At 39.9% G+C, this 16,482-nt stretch overlaps 1 protein-coding gene across 1 annotated transcript in view; it reads right to left on the minus strand.

The window, feature by feature from the left end:
• The window catches only part of MTHFD1L (methylenetetrahydrofolate dehydrogenase (NADP+ dependent) 1 like), a 146,620-nt gene that overhangs the window by 51,332 nt on the left and 78,806 nt on the right, over nucleotides 1–16,482 (minus strand). The window contains 4 exon segments of the mRNA XM_019290081.3: nucleotides 10,679–10,856; nucleotides 11,274–11,374; nucleotides 12,431–12,472; nucleotides 14,267–14,406. Coding sequence (XP_019145626.2) covers nucleotides 10,679–10,856; nucleotides 11,274–11,374; nucleotides 12,431–12,472; nucleotides 14,267–14,406 — 461 coding nt within the window.

A 16,482-nucleotide genomic window follows, 5' to 3' on the forward strand; every position in this document is an offset into this window, starting at 1 on the left:
AATACAAAAAGCACCAGAACACAAAATAGAAGTGTTTCATTTTATTCTAACAAAGGCAAAAAATTAATTAATTTGTGAATAACGAACTCTATCTGGGGCATTTATAGGAAGTTCCACAGTTAACCACATTTTTGCAATGCCTGTCTGGAAGTAGTTCTTTTTCTACAAAGATACATCAGCTGAAGGGTTTGTGTCAGATCAACCTTTTTTGTATTTATGACTGAATTTTAGAAAAATTAAAGCTTACATTAATAAAGAACTCCAGTAACAGAGGCATCACAAGAAAAGAATCTCACCAGACTTCCAAGTACCTTAAATGTAAGGCAGTTAAAAGCTACTAAGGCTCAGATAAAATCCTCCCTCAGATCTGAAATTTCAGACAGGTTTAAAGAAGCTTCACAAGACACTCTTTGAACATGCTCACTATACAATTACTGCACCTTAATTGGGTGGAATAATATCACATTCCTAACATCAGGCTTTTTACAGGAATCCAAGCAGTGCAAAAAAATCTAATCAGGATTGGAGATAGCACATTGCAAATATCCTGGGTATAATTCCTGGCAGTAGTAAGCTGAATGGAATACTTGGTGCCATGGACAGCCATCACGAGATGAAACTTGTCTCAGGGTGATTATTAAACACGTTCATATCCATGGCAGTTTTCAACACAGTGGGAGAAATGCAAAACATGTCTGTTAATTTGCCTTTTGGGTGCTGTTTGCTTGCAGTCAAGGACTAACAGCAATGGCAAATGGAAAGGCAAAAGGCATTCCATTCCCTGTTGTCAGCAGGCCAACATCAAAACTAACAGCTTTCTGCTTAAACCTCAGTAAATCCATTGAGATGGAGATGGACATTTAGATTCAACTTGCATTTGTGTCAAAACATTTCAACCTAATTTGACAGCAGTATAATTACTGCACCTTCAGCCCCCTTCCAATGACCATAGCCGTATTTTCCAAAAGAAGCCCAGCAGGGCTCTGGCTAACATCACAGGAGAATGCTTTAATGACAGTGGTGGCACTCTGCTTCTCCTGGCATATGTGCAGTGTCTTGCATGACTGAGTCTGAGCTGGACAGTCAAACCATATCCCTATTGATTTATGGTTTGGGGCTTTTTTCTGGTTTGTTTTTCCTTTTACCAGAATTTCAGATACTTCTTGGGTCGGTACCCACACCTCAGATTTTGCAAATGTAACCTCAGAAGAATCACCATTGGGGAAGGAATTGTGTGAGTGTGAATGGCAAAAAAAAGTGGTTTCCTGACACTGTCATGTTTTTGCCAGGCCTGTGCACACAAACAGGTGAGGCAATTTGTGCGTGGTGTTAGAGGAGAGTTTGAGCCTATTTAATCTCAGCAGAGGCAAGACAAGTCCTGGCTGAGCCAAATTCAGACAGAAACCAGCAGGAAGGCACAGATGTGCTATAGACATTAACACACTCTCAGATATGCTTCCTTCCTGAAGTTTCAGGAGTAGGGAAAGGAGTACACTACACCATGCTAAGGATCCACCTGTTTCCTAGTATTTAGTGGGACTTTTAAGGCATTATCTGTTTAGAATCACAGTGTAACAGGGCATTTCAAGCTAAAAAGTTTCCTGTGTTTCAGTTATCAAGTAATAGTGCCGGGAAACTTCACTTTAATTTAAAGAAATGTTTTCCACACTAAAAACACCTATTGCTTTACACGAGAAATAAAAATTCATTTTGCTTGGAAGTGTCATAATGGTATTTAACAGAAAAGAAGTTCTACTAATTCAAGAGACATTTTACACAGCAGAAGCCTGGATGTTTACAAGACCCTTGTTTAGCTTAAGGTTTTCAACAAAACTGTTGATTATTCAGCACTTCACTATCAAAATAGTATCACTGATGGGCAAAGACATACACCATATGTAGCAACAATGCTAATTCACATGGAGAAGTGGGCTAAAAAATAAGACTCATTGCACAAGTAACTAAATCATTAGGCTGTTTTAAGCTGGATTTTTGCTCCAGCTGATACCAGACTTATCCATAAAAAAAAAAATCATGTCAACTACCTATTTGTGCCTTATATACTTTAGTCAAATGTCTGCCAGCAGAAAATACATATCTCAGATACTTTTAAAAAAAGAGTAATTTCGTATCTGTTGTGGTTTGGGAATGGTACTCTCCAGTTCAGTGTGCCCACCAAGATCCTCCAGGAATCCCTTCTCCCATGAAGCAACTCCTTTTCCCCAGCAATGATGTGACACAGTATAGAATAACCTCCTGGCCATGCTCCCTTCCAACTACTGCAAAAATTAACCCCATCCTTGCCAGAAGCAGGAAAATATCTCTTTTTTTTTTTGTCTGAGAATTTTTTACAATGGCCTAGGAAATTCCTGAACCAGTTGTTCATTCCTACTAGCAAACTCCAATGCAGCACCCTCAGCCATGCTGATGCAACCGTTGTCAGGCCATCAGCAAAACAGTCTTAAGGAAAGGAGGATGAAAAGCCACATCTGAATGGTGTGTGTTGATGCACCCCTATCAACAGAAACTTGATTCCACAGCACCTCTGCCATCTGGACAGCTAGGGTGAGAAGGAAAGTTGTAAAATGTCCCGGGTGTCAAAAGCATGAAAGATTTAGGATCAACAATAAAAGCTATTCCTCTTCTCAGTTCCCTTAGGTAAAGTTGTGACTGTTGCACAACACTTAGGCGACAATTAGGTGACAGATAGACAATAGACAGTATGGATTTAGATAAAACCTGACTTTTACAGATATGCAACTATGTATTAGTACTGAAGGAATTATGGCAGCTTCAGAGAATTCGTTCCAAATTCAATGTTAGCTTCCTGAGAAAAGGGTAACATAAAATACTTACTGTAAATTTACATTGAATATGAGAAGATGCTACTGGGCCACACAGTACAATCTGTGTGGCCCAGTATATCTGCTGACAATTCAGTAGGTTTCTCTCAGAAACAACCAATCTTGCCAGTCCTGCCAGAGAGAATGTGCACTTCTGAAATCTCACACATTTAGAGCTACCAAAGGCATATGCTGCTTCTGAGGCAAGCACAAACACACGTGCTTGCTGAGGCTGCCAGGCACCCACACCATAAACAGGATTATCTCCTAGGCTGAAGCATAACAAGTGCTAAAGCACAAACTGCTTTCACAAAAACAGTATCTGTGTAGCTGTACATTTCATTACTTGATAGAGAATGAATAAAGCATGAAATCAGCACTGATAAAGATGAGAGCCTGTCATCCCCAAGGCTGTATTGATTATCTAAGATGAAATCATACCAGTGTTATCATCCAGCCATACTGCCACTTCCAGTCCATCTCACTTGCAAGACATGATATTAGTGCGAAGTGGTGCTGTTTATTACACAATCTTCTTTCTCCCCTTACTATTGAAGCAATGGTTTCACCAAAACATAATTTAATAGTGCTTAATTTATGCTAAACTCTTCTCACATTTCCTTCACTCTTCATATCTTCCTTCACTTCTAACAGCCGACTTCAGATTATCATTTTTTCATGTAGGGCTTGATAAGGATTTCCATGGACAGCAGACCAACTACAATAGATCCTCCTTTCATCCTCATTTCCTCTGCTGCTCACACTCACCCATGTGCCAGTGCAACTGAGGCAGCACCACTGTTTATGCAGCTGCACATACCAGAGAAAGTGATCCAGGCTAAAACATATCCCTATTGCAACCCATATCAGTTCACACATCCACCTTATCATAAAGGCAAAGCCCATGCGAAGCAGGAAGAATTGCTCAAACTGTTCAAATCTGAGCACTGAAATGTACCAGCAGAAAAAGCGAGTTGGGGCAGGGACACACACCTTGGCTGGGATTCCTGAAATCAGTCTTGCTGCCAAAAGTCAGTATTAAGTGAAACAAAGCATGCACATTACCAGGGATCTCATCTGAGACTATGCTCAAGATTTCCATCTTTTGCATCCTAATTTGGACACCTGACTTTTTTAAGCTCTTTAGCTACTGGAGAAAGGAGTTAATCTTTTTAACTCCCCACAGACAGTCCCTGAGACTGCTGAAAACAACCCCTGTTCCCTTCCTCCTTCATTTCTTCTGCTTTTAAACATCCTCCTGACTTCCTCACCAACAGAACACATCTCTGCAAAGCCAGAGACAACAGCACTAAGTCCCTAGTCATACTACATTCCACTAGATTGCAGCTAAGCCACACTTCTAAGAGAAGCCGTGGTATTATCTAGTTCAAATTGAGTACCATAAGTGAGTGTCCATCAGTGCAGCACTGTTTGACAGGATCTTTTCACAGTTACACAACATAAATACTTAAAACTACTTCATTCTCCAACAAAACTAAGATTCTGTTGAAAAAACATGCATTTAACCAGAGAATACACAGAAGCACTATTCACTTGTAACTTACACATTTAATACTTCAAGTACTATTAACATTCACTTTAGTCTCAATGCCTATTTTTAATTATGACATCACCAGTTTAATTATAAGGTGACAACCTCTGGTCTTACTGTTATCCAGCTGTTTGTGTTTTAGCAGAAATTCTTAATATAATTCAAAATTCTAGGCAGTGGCACTTTTTTTTTAACCTAACACATTCACTGAAAGCAATAAAGAAGAATTGCTGGTTGGCTAAGTGAAACAGTATGCAGACATCACTCATTCCTCTTCTTGGGAAGGCTGCCAAATGAAAACATGATGGGAGTATGGCTGAAGGTGCTGTGTGGGGTGACAGAGTGCAGTGCTAAAACAATAGCTGACGCTGCACATTCGAACTCCTAGCTTTTCCCTTGGATAAAATAAAAATGCATTTATTAAAGTATCTGTGTATTCTGTTTCCAGAATTTCTGTGGCTGACAAAAGGATTACCAAGTCTTTAGCACTCCTCTTCCTTTGCTGACACAGGACAAGAGTTTGTTTTTTAATTTGTGAAAAAGCATTTTCAGTGAAGTTAAACAGTTTGTGAATCAACACCTAAGCCTGTGGCCTTTAGAGATTTGGTTTGCATTTCCCCACCTTTGAAACCACAGCTGTGCCTAAGAAAATTGCTTCATGCAAAGAACAGGGAAATAATGAAAACAAACATAAAAGTACAGTGCTGTCAAGAGCCTACATCCACAAATAAAGAGATGGAGTGGCAGAAAGACAGTTTCCAACCCTAGAACACCCAGTTCAGTGAAACAAGTGTCCAGACTCCACAGAAATCTCTTTGATGGGAGTGGGAGGAGTGGGTGGTACAGCCCTATGAAGCCCAAAGAATTCCTCTTTGATGTGGCTTCACTGCTAGATGTCTTACCAGCAGTAGAGGGGAGGGGGAAAATAGTTTAAAGCCTAGCATACGCTGCAGGGCAGCACAGCCTGCATTTCAAGGTGAGAAATGTTTGCCATCAATTATTAGGAAAAGTTTCAGTAAGGAGCATACATAATTTTATTTACTCCCAGCCCAGCAGTACTTAAGGACTTTCCATTAGGTCCACACATGACTGAACTCCATGCTGTACAGAGAAGAACACAGAAGCTATGCTTCCCAGACAAATGAGCAGAGGTATGCTGGGCTGGTGTGATGGCAGACGCATGATGGATGGCTTTCACAGCTTAGTGACTCCATGGTATTAGCAGAGGAAACAGAAAATACCCCTGGCACCTCCTTCACCTCATCTTTTCAATAGATGAGAAGTTTACAAACCATAAGAAACACTCTGCCTTGGGACATTCCCCTGAAGCTTGGCATCCTCAAACCCAGGCCCCATGAGCCCTTCTTAACTGTGCCTTCCTCTTCGAGCTGCTCCTCCTCTCCCAGTACATGCACCAAGGAGCCTTCTCCTCCACTGATGGGGCTCTTCCTCCTTCCTTACTCACAGCCCATTCTCGCTTTTGGAGACCATGGCCAGAGGACGGAAGAGAAAATAATGCACAGAGAACTGCTGCTGGCAGAGTTTGCTCTGTTTTGATGCTACCCTTAGACCCCTCTGAGTGACCCATTGTCTGTGACAGCTGAAGCGAAGACTGGAAGAAATGAGATAAGTGACAGCCCACACCATACTGGCACAGCACAACAGAGGCAGGGGCAGACAAAACTCTGGACTCAGATGCTCCAGATTTGCCCAAATTATTATTATGCTCCCAGCAGGGGAAGAACAATACCAGTGCTGAGGCTGCTAACTGCTTGAATGCCTCCGTGAGAAGTGCTGCTACTCAACCTCGCTCCCAGTGGATGGTCCCAAGCTGAGAAAGCTCTCCTTTGTTCTGCAGGCTGGCCAGCCAATGCACTGCACTCTGCCAAAATATTTGTGCAATCAACTTTCACTGTATAACCTGGAAATATTTTCATTTGTCATGACATGCTAAAGGCATAGCACTGTCAAAAATGGTGTCATCTAACAAATTTGGAAGATTGGAACAACCCCTTCCCTCCCATTTTTGACCTTTACAGTCTTCACTTTAGCTTTCCAGTGCAGCATAAATCAGGTGATTTGAGGCTTTTCAATAATATTTGTCAGGTTACCATGCCATTCTTTCAAGAGGACAATGCTAACTCACAGACCAGCCAGATAGGCTGATCCTGCCTTATGCCAAATGCCTGTCCTTCTTTCTTGTATCTCCCAAGAGCCCACTCCACTCCAGCTGCTTGAAGGGAGGGGCACTGTATCTCTTAAAAACCTAATGCCTGCCTTCTTTCAGACCTATGCTTCCTGCCCCAGGTTGAGGAGGGCTGCTCTAAGTCAAGGGAGAGTTCACCATAGCAGAAGAGAGGAGACCATGGTAGTGAAGGCAGGTTATTCAACAGGCATGCTTAGTGAGGAATATAGCTTCCCCCCTTCTCCTGATCAAGAACAGGCACTGAAGCCAGAGAAATTTGGGAATGGGATGCGTTTCCATTCTCTCCTTTCCTCCCCCTAGTTATCTAAACTTACTTTTAATGGTTCAGTCAACTTTATTTTGAGTAATAGCTTTCTGCTGCAACTTAAAGACTCATACTTTAAGAAAACTGAACCCAGAAGGGAAGTCAACAGTGATAAGAGGATTGATATTTTGATATTTTCCATATGTAGCAAGAATATATATTAAAATAAACCGCCACAGATGATTTCACAAAGAGTTCAGGAGGCCTTTTAAACAAACCCATCCTTCAAATACTGAAGAGAAACACTCTGCAAGAAACCAACTCAACAGTTACTTAAGAGAGGTTATTGTGCAGAGGGGGAAGAAATCCATACTGAACCACACAATACTGTAGTATTTACTTCAATTACTGCCAATAATATTTTCAGCTACGTTAAAAACTCTGAAGTCTATGATATGAAGACTCATCCTTGCTCCTGAACCACCCCCCTGCCCTGTGCAACTCCTAATACTGTAAGCATTTCATAGTGCACTCTATCTGTTTACATCCTTTTCTTACAATATTACAGTGGCAATGGTGCAGTATTTACTTATCAAAGGTCATGGATTTGATCCATGAAATTACTGCCACACATATGCACTCCCAAAACCATATATGACCTATTCTGTTCTCATTTCAACTCCCCCAAAATATTTGTTCACCTTATACCAAATGTCAAACACTATAATCAAGACTTAAAAAAATTCTAACTACAAGCATCAGCTACTAGGATAAATAAAAAGATTGCCTGCTTATAGAAATAAGTAAAGAGAACCCAAAAAGCTATCTAAAAGTGGGACTACAGAAGAGTGTGTCATGGAATGACACTCAAGGACATTTAAAGAGACCAAATGAGATGCTTCAAGGAATAAAATTAGCACAGTCTTCTAATTAGACTAGCTTGCTATGATACTGAACAGGAGCAGAGCCTGAGTCCTGAACTGACATAACCCTGTTGGGTCCAATGTCTAAAATTGCTCATTCGGCACATGCTCAGGTAACACTGGACAAGATGGTATAAATGCATAAACATACCTCAGGATTCAGAAAAAAAAAGCTGATTCTCAACTCTTAACCAGCATTTGTCAGATCTAGAAAATACCTTCTTCTAGTGTTCTTCTCACACTACACACATTTGTAAATATCCTTCAAGGAAGCTTTTGTTTTCAAAGATGCATTTGGAATTTATATAAAGCACTGCAGAGATTAATGCATTTGGAAAAAAAATGAAACAAAGAGAGCCCACTTGACCTGGACTATCATCTAATTATATGTCTGACTGCACACTAATAAAAAGTTTACTTCAAAGTTTGTTCTAACTAGAAAAAAGTATATAAACCAGTTTTACGTGTAAGGGTTTGAAGCTTATTTTTTTTTAATAACCTGAGTGATGCTTTCTAACAAAAGATCAAAATATTGAATGAACCTGTTACAGCTACAGTGGTCTGTGCTGTTGGAAATTTTTCTAATTATAGCCAGTTCTGGAAGCAAATTCTGATGAAGTTTTCCAGACAGGAAAACAAGGTGCATAGACATCAAAGGATTAAATGGAGACATGGAGTAAAGGGAACAGTAGAGCAATTTCATGATGACAGATAGATATATGAATGAAGTGGTAGTGGTTTTATGCAGAGTATTTCCCCTCTTTGACCTTCCAAAAGGGAAAGAAAACAGAAAAAAAAAAGCCACAGCAAATCCCATGAAACTTGAGGCAACCAGGACTCAATATTATTCAAGTAACTGGAGAAATCTGACAATCAGATGAGGTATGGAACTATGTCCTTTCACTTACATCCCCTTTAGGCACAATGAGGGGGAAAATAACCTGTCTGAATCCCATTTTACTGCTTTTTATCTTCCTTAAATTTCTTTATTTTGCCCCTTTGAACAGTAGAAACTGCACCTCAGAATTGCTATAACAACAAAAGAAATCAGGGCAGGCTTATTTGGGAGAGGTGGCTTTCCTTCACTTCTCTGTGAGCCTAGTAACCAATTGACCTACATACTGTAAAAGTGACAGCATTGCTGTTTCACTCTCCTACTTCCAACTGCTTCAGTCCCCATCCTTTGCACGGTAAGGATGAAACAGAAGCCTGAACTTCACACTTTACTGTTTTTGTTGGCCTGAAGGTACTTTTTTACAGTATTTAAAAATCTTTATATGTTTTTATAAAATCCCTTCAACTTATTTTTGAGGCTTACAATACTTGTGTGAAGTTACGGGATATTAAGTTGATGTAAGGATGTGATTCATTCCCTTTGTGCTTAAGATCATGCTGCTTATGCAACACAGCACGAAACGATGTGTCTGGGAAAGACATTAAAGTGGAAATCAATCTGATTTTCTTTAGAGGCAGAGTCCACCCCTACCAATCCTTTTTACTCACTCATACCACCAAATTGTAAGCTACATAGTGTATAGTAACATCAGAGCTTAAATATGGGCCTTGTCAAAGGCTAATGTGCTATCCCTGTAACACAAGTGTCCAGCAGGGAAAACTATTACATGTATTTCTCAAAGAAATTTTTTCCCCATTTAATTACACAAGTCCCATAAATGATAGCCTCAGTTTTCAGAGCATCTCAGTAGAGACAAACTTAGAAAGGCATATACATGGTCCATTTCTCAGCTGTAAAATTGTTGCATGCGCAAAATGCCTTGAATAGATGCTGCAGCAGTAATATTCCCAACATATGTCCATCCATTCTGTCAAGGCAGTGGTTAACACTGACAGGGGTTGGCTGGATTACTGACACTTTGTAAAACAGCGGGGGAGGTGGAAAGTAAAAATAAAATGGGTGCAACAGATACGGGGTGCATATCAAGGAGAAGAGAGAATGAAATTTGACAGTAGGGCATACCTACCTCAGACTGAACTTTTTGCTGGAGAGAAGAATCAAAACAGGAACTTCCAGCCATTTTAAAGAATGAAGCTGAGGTTCTGTTATTAAAAAATAGCATTCGAACATTTTCTAAAGAAACTTAAGTAGCGTGGTCAACTGGGGCACAGGATCTGAAACTTGACAAGGGCTTCCTCAGAGCCAGAGAAGTCTGTTTGGCTGTTCAGATTTAAACCCACCCACATCTGGATAGCCAGGAAGGCCACGAGAAATCATTTATATAACCTTCTTGGCAATATGTCCCTCCAAATGTTCTGCCAGCACAGTGGTACCCTAGCACCTCCAATGCTCCCAGGGGTCCAAGCTCCTCTTGACAACTCACAATGCTGTGATGTTACCTTGCAGACAACTGCAGTAACAGCCTCCAACAGACACGGAAAAAGTCACTAACTCTGGCAGACATAGGATTGAAACTTGGACCACGCTTTCCTTTGTTGGGTTATCTAAGGGCTAAGCAAATTAGCCACAAAGCCCCAGCTTCAGGAAGCCACAACTATTGGTGCAACACCCGTGACTGTGAGACAGCAACTACAACTCATTTTAACTGACTGACAGGACAAATACTGTGACTGTGAGATCTTTGGAGAAGTCTTCCAAAACAGCAGGTGAGTGTTCCATCTGCATACATACTTTTAAGTTAAACATGAAAGTATCAGAAGTATCGTTCAATGCACTAAGTAATGATTATTACCAGTGAGTATCCTGCTCTCTGATTAGACAAGCCACAGATTGCTTGTTCTCCTCAGCTTTTGTGATCTTAAACCAAGGCAAGTTCCTTTCCAAGTATTTTGGATAACTTCGTTTCAATGTTCTCAATGTTCTTCTTGCTTTAAATCCAACTCTGATGCAGAATGCATTCATTAAAAAAAAAAAAGAAAGAAAAGAAATCTTACCTCCAAGCTGTAGAGATATTTGAAACTGTTTTTCTGATTGGCTGCCTTTTCCACAGCTTGAGCTAATTTTACTGCTCCTCTACCACCAGCCGACCAGTGATTGCAGGGCACAGCATCAAATGCTCCAGACTCCTTTGCAATCTTACACACCAGATCAACCTCAGCTGGAGAGTCAGTTCTGCCAACCAAACAGTCCTGTCTCATTATTTTGTTTAATTAGTTCTCTTCTATAACCTTATAAATTTAGCCTTATTTTACCATCAGTAGTGGTAAAGCAAGTATATATAGAAATCGTACCATATACATAATGCATTTATATACAGCATATGTATTTATGGGTCTCAAGAAAACTTTGTAACTGTTATAGCTAATTAACACGGAAGATTATCAGTTCCATAATAGTATATACTTTTTTTGTTGGTTTTAACGCCTTAAGAACAAGCTAAGGGCTTAAATATCTTTATATTCATGATGAAAAAAGGAAATTCTTTAATAGCTTCTTTGTTCATGCCAAATTGAATAATTTAAAAACCAAGAAAAGTGAGAAATTTGAACTGTGTATTTATTCACAAGAGTAATGAAAGAACAGACTTACTTGAAGACGTTTAGAGCAACCACAACAGGAACTCCAAAGAGCTGAGTAATTTGAATCTGTTTCTGCAGATTACAGCAGCCATCAGCTACCAGCTGGAGGTTCTGTGCAATTAAATAAAAATTAATGGAAATGGTAAGATACATAAAGTCTTCTCCAGCCAAAGAATTTTCCATAAATTTAAGAGAACATAAACAGCGCTGATCATGACAGTTGCAGGCAAGTGAAATGCTTCCAGATGAAAGTATTCTGGCACTTATTAATTCTCATTCCAATTAATAAACATCAGACATATTTAAGTAACTAAGCAGTGTCCGAAACTTGTACATGAAACCATTGCTCTCTTTTGAGACACAGGAAGATGGTGCAGCTGATGACTGGTTGCTTGTCGTGGTTGTGAAAGGTTTCAGTCTGCTGTTTGCAAGGTTTATAAACAGACTGCAGTAGTGGGGTGGGGTTTAATATACAGATGTGTTAGATGCAGAGTTCGTATGTACACATACATAACCCAGATAAAAGCACATTACTGGATTTCCTTATTTACTCTTTTACGCCACACTTTGTAGGCCTTGTCTTAATTGTAACAAAACACATATGCTTAGCCTCATACAAGCAAAAAAATTTGTCTGAAGTGAAGTGACAAAGAAAACAAACCAGCAGAATTCACTCTTCGTTTGAAGAGTGGCATCCCACCCCAAATGTGAGGCATAAACATATTAAACTTGTTGTTTAATGAACAGGTTATGCTATCATTAATTTCAGGGAGTGTTCTTGACCCCTACACCACTCTGCTCTTTTGCTTCTATAAATGCTTGTGTGTTGAGCAGTCTGAAAACTTAGTGGTCTTGCAAAAACTACTGAAAAAAGGTTATTTTTCAGCTATTTCAGTTCCCCATTACAATCCATCATGCAATCACACACATAATACACACAAGAAGGGTAACAGAAAGGGGCTGAGGGAAGATGAGGTGGTTTTACTTGTTGGCAATGCCTGTTAGAGATGTTCACTTGAATGTCAGCATTAGAGCATGCTGCTGTCAAACCTGAAGCTGTGCACACTAACCAGCCAGGGCAAGGAGAAGTTCTGATTCTCTGTACACCATATTATTTTGTTCCTTTAAACAGAAACCTCTCTTAAGTTTTATAACAGTTCCTCTTACCTCTTCTGTGTATTCTTTCTTCAAGGGGGCACCAGCAGTTACCTGGGATCAGGTAATAATAAACAGTCAAAGTCATCAGAGATTGATACTTGTCATATAACCCTAAAGGGTCAGAAGTGCAATTTTGCTTGCTTTCTCTACTGCCAGTTAACACACACCAGTGCACACAACATCACAGCCTGACTGCAGCAACCAGACCCACTACCCCATAATAAGGAGAAGGGTTAGACGCAACCACTAACCCTCCTAAGACAAAGCATAAGCTTATGAATAGTACAAAATTTATTTTATTTCCAGTTGCACCAGTACACAAAGAATAGCAACACTTCCTATTGTATTTGGGTAGCAAGATACGGGTCTTGCCTCGGCAATTAGTTGCAAAAGACTACCAGGGGAGGCAGCTGGATCTCATTCTACATGTTGTTACAACACACCAGCAGTGCAAAGACAATAGGCAGCAACTTCCAACAGCTGAAGAAATAACAGCAACACACAAGAACATCATCTCTGAGTGTCCTGTAATTACTGCCCATGGCAAGGAACGGCATGCAAGTAATTTGCTGGAAAGCACAAAGGTATACATGCAAAGTGCATCACCAAGGTACTGGGGTACTATACTGAGTCTCCAAGGTCCACATAACATCAATCTCAGGCACCAGACTTACTCACTTTTGTCTCTAGCATTAGTCCATTTTATAGTTAACCTCCCAGTAAAAGTATCTGGTACTCTACATGCCTCAGTGATGAATGCATCACATTTGTAAACAAATGAAAGCTTTAAACTTCTAAGGACACAAGTGAGACAGAAATAGAGACAGTTATTAAAACATATTTAAGTCCTATTTTTGCTAGATTGAATGATAACACTTGTGAAAATATAAATGCCTTGACAGGGATGGAGAAATATAATTCAAAATAAAGAAAACATGCATTAGAAGTGGCCTAAAATGATAGATAGTGATATCATTATATCAACCTGAAAGACTGAAAAAGGGTAGCTCAGCTTTAACTCTTAGAGATGATTAGCTGTAAGGGAAACTATGCATTCTAAAATTTTGTGGCTGTGGAAACAGCTCTGGTATTTTCACCCAGTGTGACTGTTTCCCTGGCAGCATCACTCTCTAGCATGCTGGGCAGATGAAAGTGTTCCTAGGAGTTAAGTGTCTGTCTGCTCGGCTAGCAGAGTCTGATCTGATTACATGTTTGAGGAGCTCTTCTACAATCACTAATCTGTAAAGTCTCTCCCATGGCTCAGACAACAGAAAATTATACACTGGTGACTCTTGGTACACCAGGAAAACACTTGCAAAATTTCATCAGTTACTTCAGCATCCCTGAGGGAATTAATCGGAGCAAAATAAAAGGACATAAGGGGTACCCATTAGTGGAGTGAAAGAAATCTCAAAACCTTCACTAACAATGTTCTCTACTTCCACTCACATGCTGCAACTCGAACTCGTCTCATTTCTCCTTGGCCGTCAAATTTCCCAACCTGTGACAACTTCAGTTCACTTACAACTACTATTTCAAAAGCTAGGGAAAGGAATATGTATATATACCTATATCTTGCAGCTTTTTTTTTCATGCAACAAACTTCCCTTGCTCTGCAAGATGCAGTACTACTTCAGAGCTCTTCCGTCCCTCTTCTTTCATTTGTGCCTTAGCTTTAGTGATAGCATTAACTTCAGAGACAACGTCTATATAACGAGGTATCTCAGAAGGGTTATCTAAATACTGCCCCATAGACTACTCCAAATAGTTCTTAAATCAAGGTATTTTACTTATTTCAAATATTAGCAACAACTTGAGTTTTCCAAGAAAGGTGCAAAAGCTTACATTTGGCCCACCTCCATGCATCTTCAAAGCCCTCACTGTAGCAACAAGGACAACCACACTGGGAACCAAGCCAGACGCTCTGCATTTGATGTTGAAGAATTTCTCCATCCCAATGTCAGCACCAAAGCCAGCTTCAGTTACTGTTAAACATAAAAAAAACAGAACAAAACCACACATTAAACATGTTTTTGGTTAAACACTGGGGGATATTTCTACTTTAGCATACAGTGCTCTTAAATACACACTAGTACTCCGTTTTGAATGAACTTTCAAATAGAGGTCTATTTACATTACTGAGTCTGATTAAAAACCTATTCCCAACTCAGAAATAAATTCTCTTATTCTTGATATGTACAATATGCCATCAAAGGTAGTTACATGGGGGGAAAAAACCACGCAATCTAAATTACTTTGAACCAAAGTACTTAAAAAATATCTAGTCCTCTAAAATCAATGCTTCTGTGCAATTATGGGTAAAATGATTGCAAATTCTGACAGATATAAGACTTTCCTATATTATTCCTCCTCCTATGATTTTACTCAAAATGTGCTTTCATCACAACTAATGGACCTAAATTCTAGCTTTGCAGAACTTCTGGTGATCTCTTGCTTTTGTGGAGCGGATGTTTAGTTATAAACACAAACCAGCAGTTACCGTCATATCTCAGTGTTGAATATGCTCTTAAATAGCAAATTTAATAATGGGATTTTGCACCAAAGAAGTCAGACATGAATGTAACATGACTTAAGAGAAAAATCTGTGCAAAATTAGGATACACCTGGCAAAGTATTTTTAGTGGAGCTACAAATAAAAAGAAGATAATCCGTACTAAATGGTATCAGTCTCTTCAGAGCGAATTTGTCCTGATTTGTAGAAATTATTTCAATTGCTTCTTTTAAAATCCAAGTTATTTCTTTATAATAGACAAAGACAAGCACACAGCAAATAAAAAATTTAAGGGATTAAATCTCCTGTTGGTTGAAAATTTGCTGATGCAACATTTTCCCACCAGAACACACTAAAGAGCTGGGCTCAATGAATGCCTCTGAAAGATGTGAAGGGACTTTCAGGCAGACAAGTCAGGGCAGGAAAATAGTTTGCTCCAGAGGCTTCTGGACCTGACTCCAAGCAGGGCTGGTAACATGTTCTCATAACCCAAAACAACTTGTAAAAACCTGTAAATTCCCTTTTCTTTCCCTCTTGCCAGCAGTTTTGTCTCTCATACTTAGGAGGGGAAGGGACCACAAACAGCTGATTGAACGTTTCAGGGTTGGCAACCTGCAGCAGGGTCAAGGAGGAGGTACAGATCTGCTCTGTTGCTGTGACAAAAAGTATCTCACTGTTGGCAGCCGATGCACTTTAGGAAGTCCCAGCCTTTGTGCATTTGTCCTAACCCCACTGGTCCTTTTCCACCTCTTCTTCGTTTTGCACAGGCTGAAACAATTGCTTGGATCTGCTCTGAGGGAGGAAATGGCTGCTGGAGCTGGGAGAGGCAGCAAGTAGTAGCAAACAAGAGGGTGGGCCTGCTGGGGGGAACAGGGACCTCCTGAAATAGTAACATGGCAAGTGTCATGATTAACATTCTCCTCAATCATTGTAATAAGTAAATCATCTTTTTCTAAATAGCCCTGAGAAAAACAGACACACCAAACATGGGGGAAAAAAAAAAAAGAAAGGGAATATGTTTACACAAATGCAGTAATTCATAGGAGCAAAGCTAATGTCAGGATAAGTCACATTAAAAGCAAAGCCAGGGATCACATTTCTGCTTTCCAGTAACCCTCATTCTTCTTCTTCAGTCTCTTATGTGGCATAGGGTGATTAATGAGAACCCTGAATTAGGAATATATAACCACGATCAATCTTTAATATAAACAACAGATAAACTACCAAGTGCTTGAGAGGGTGGGAAAATAATTTGTCTCTTACAGAGGTTGCCAGCACATATACATAGCAGTCTCCTAACATTTCCAAACAAAGTTTCCAGGGAGTTAATCCATTTCATGCCAAGCCTTTTCAAGGGTCAGTTTCCCTTTGAGAAAGGGGGGATTGCAAGTCTGCCTTTCAGTGGGAGAAAAGCAGAGACGTCAGCCTTGCACAGCAACTGCTTGCACAGCAAGCCACCCTTTGGGCAGTCCAAGCAGCCAGCGCAGTGCATGTTCCTCTATTCTTTGCAATCTTTCCTTTGATATGGAGGGCAAAATTCGCATTTGCC

This window comes from Corvus cornix, chromosome 3, assembly GCF_000738735.6.
Source record: "Corvus cornix cornix isolate S_Up_H32 chromosome 3, ASM73873v5, whole genome shotgun sequence".
Classification (NCBI taxonomy): domain Eukaryota; kingdom Metazoa; phylum Chordata; class Aves; order Passeriformes; family Corvidae; genus Corvus; species Corvus cornix.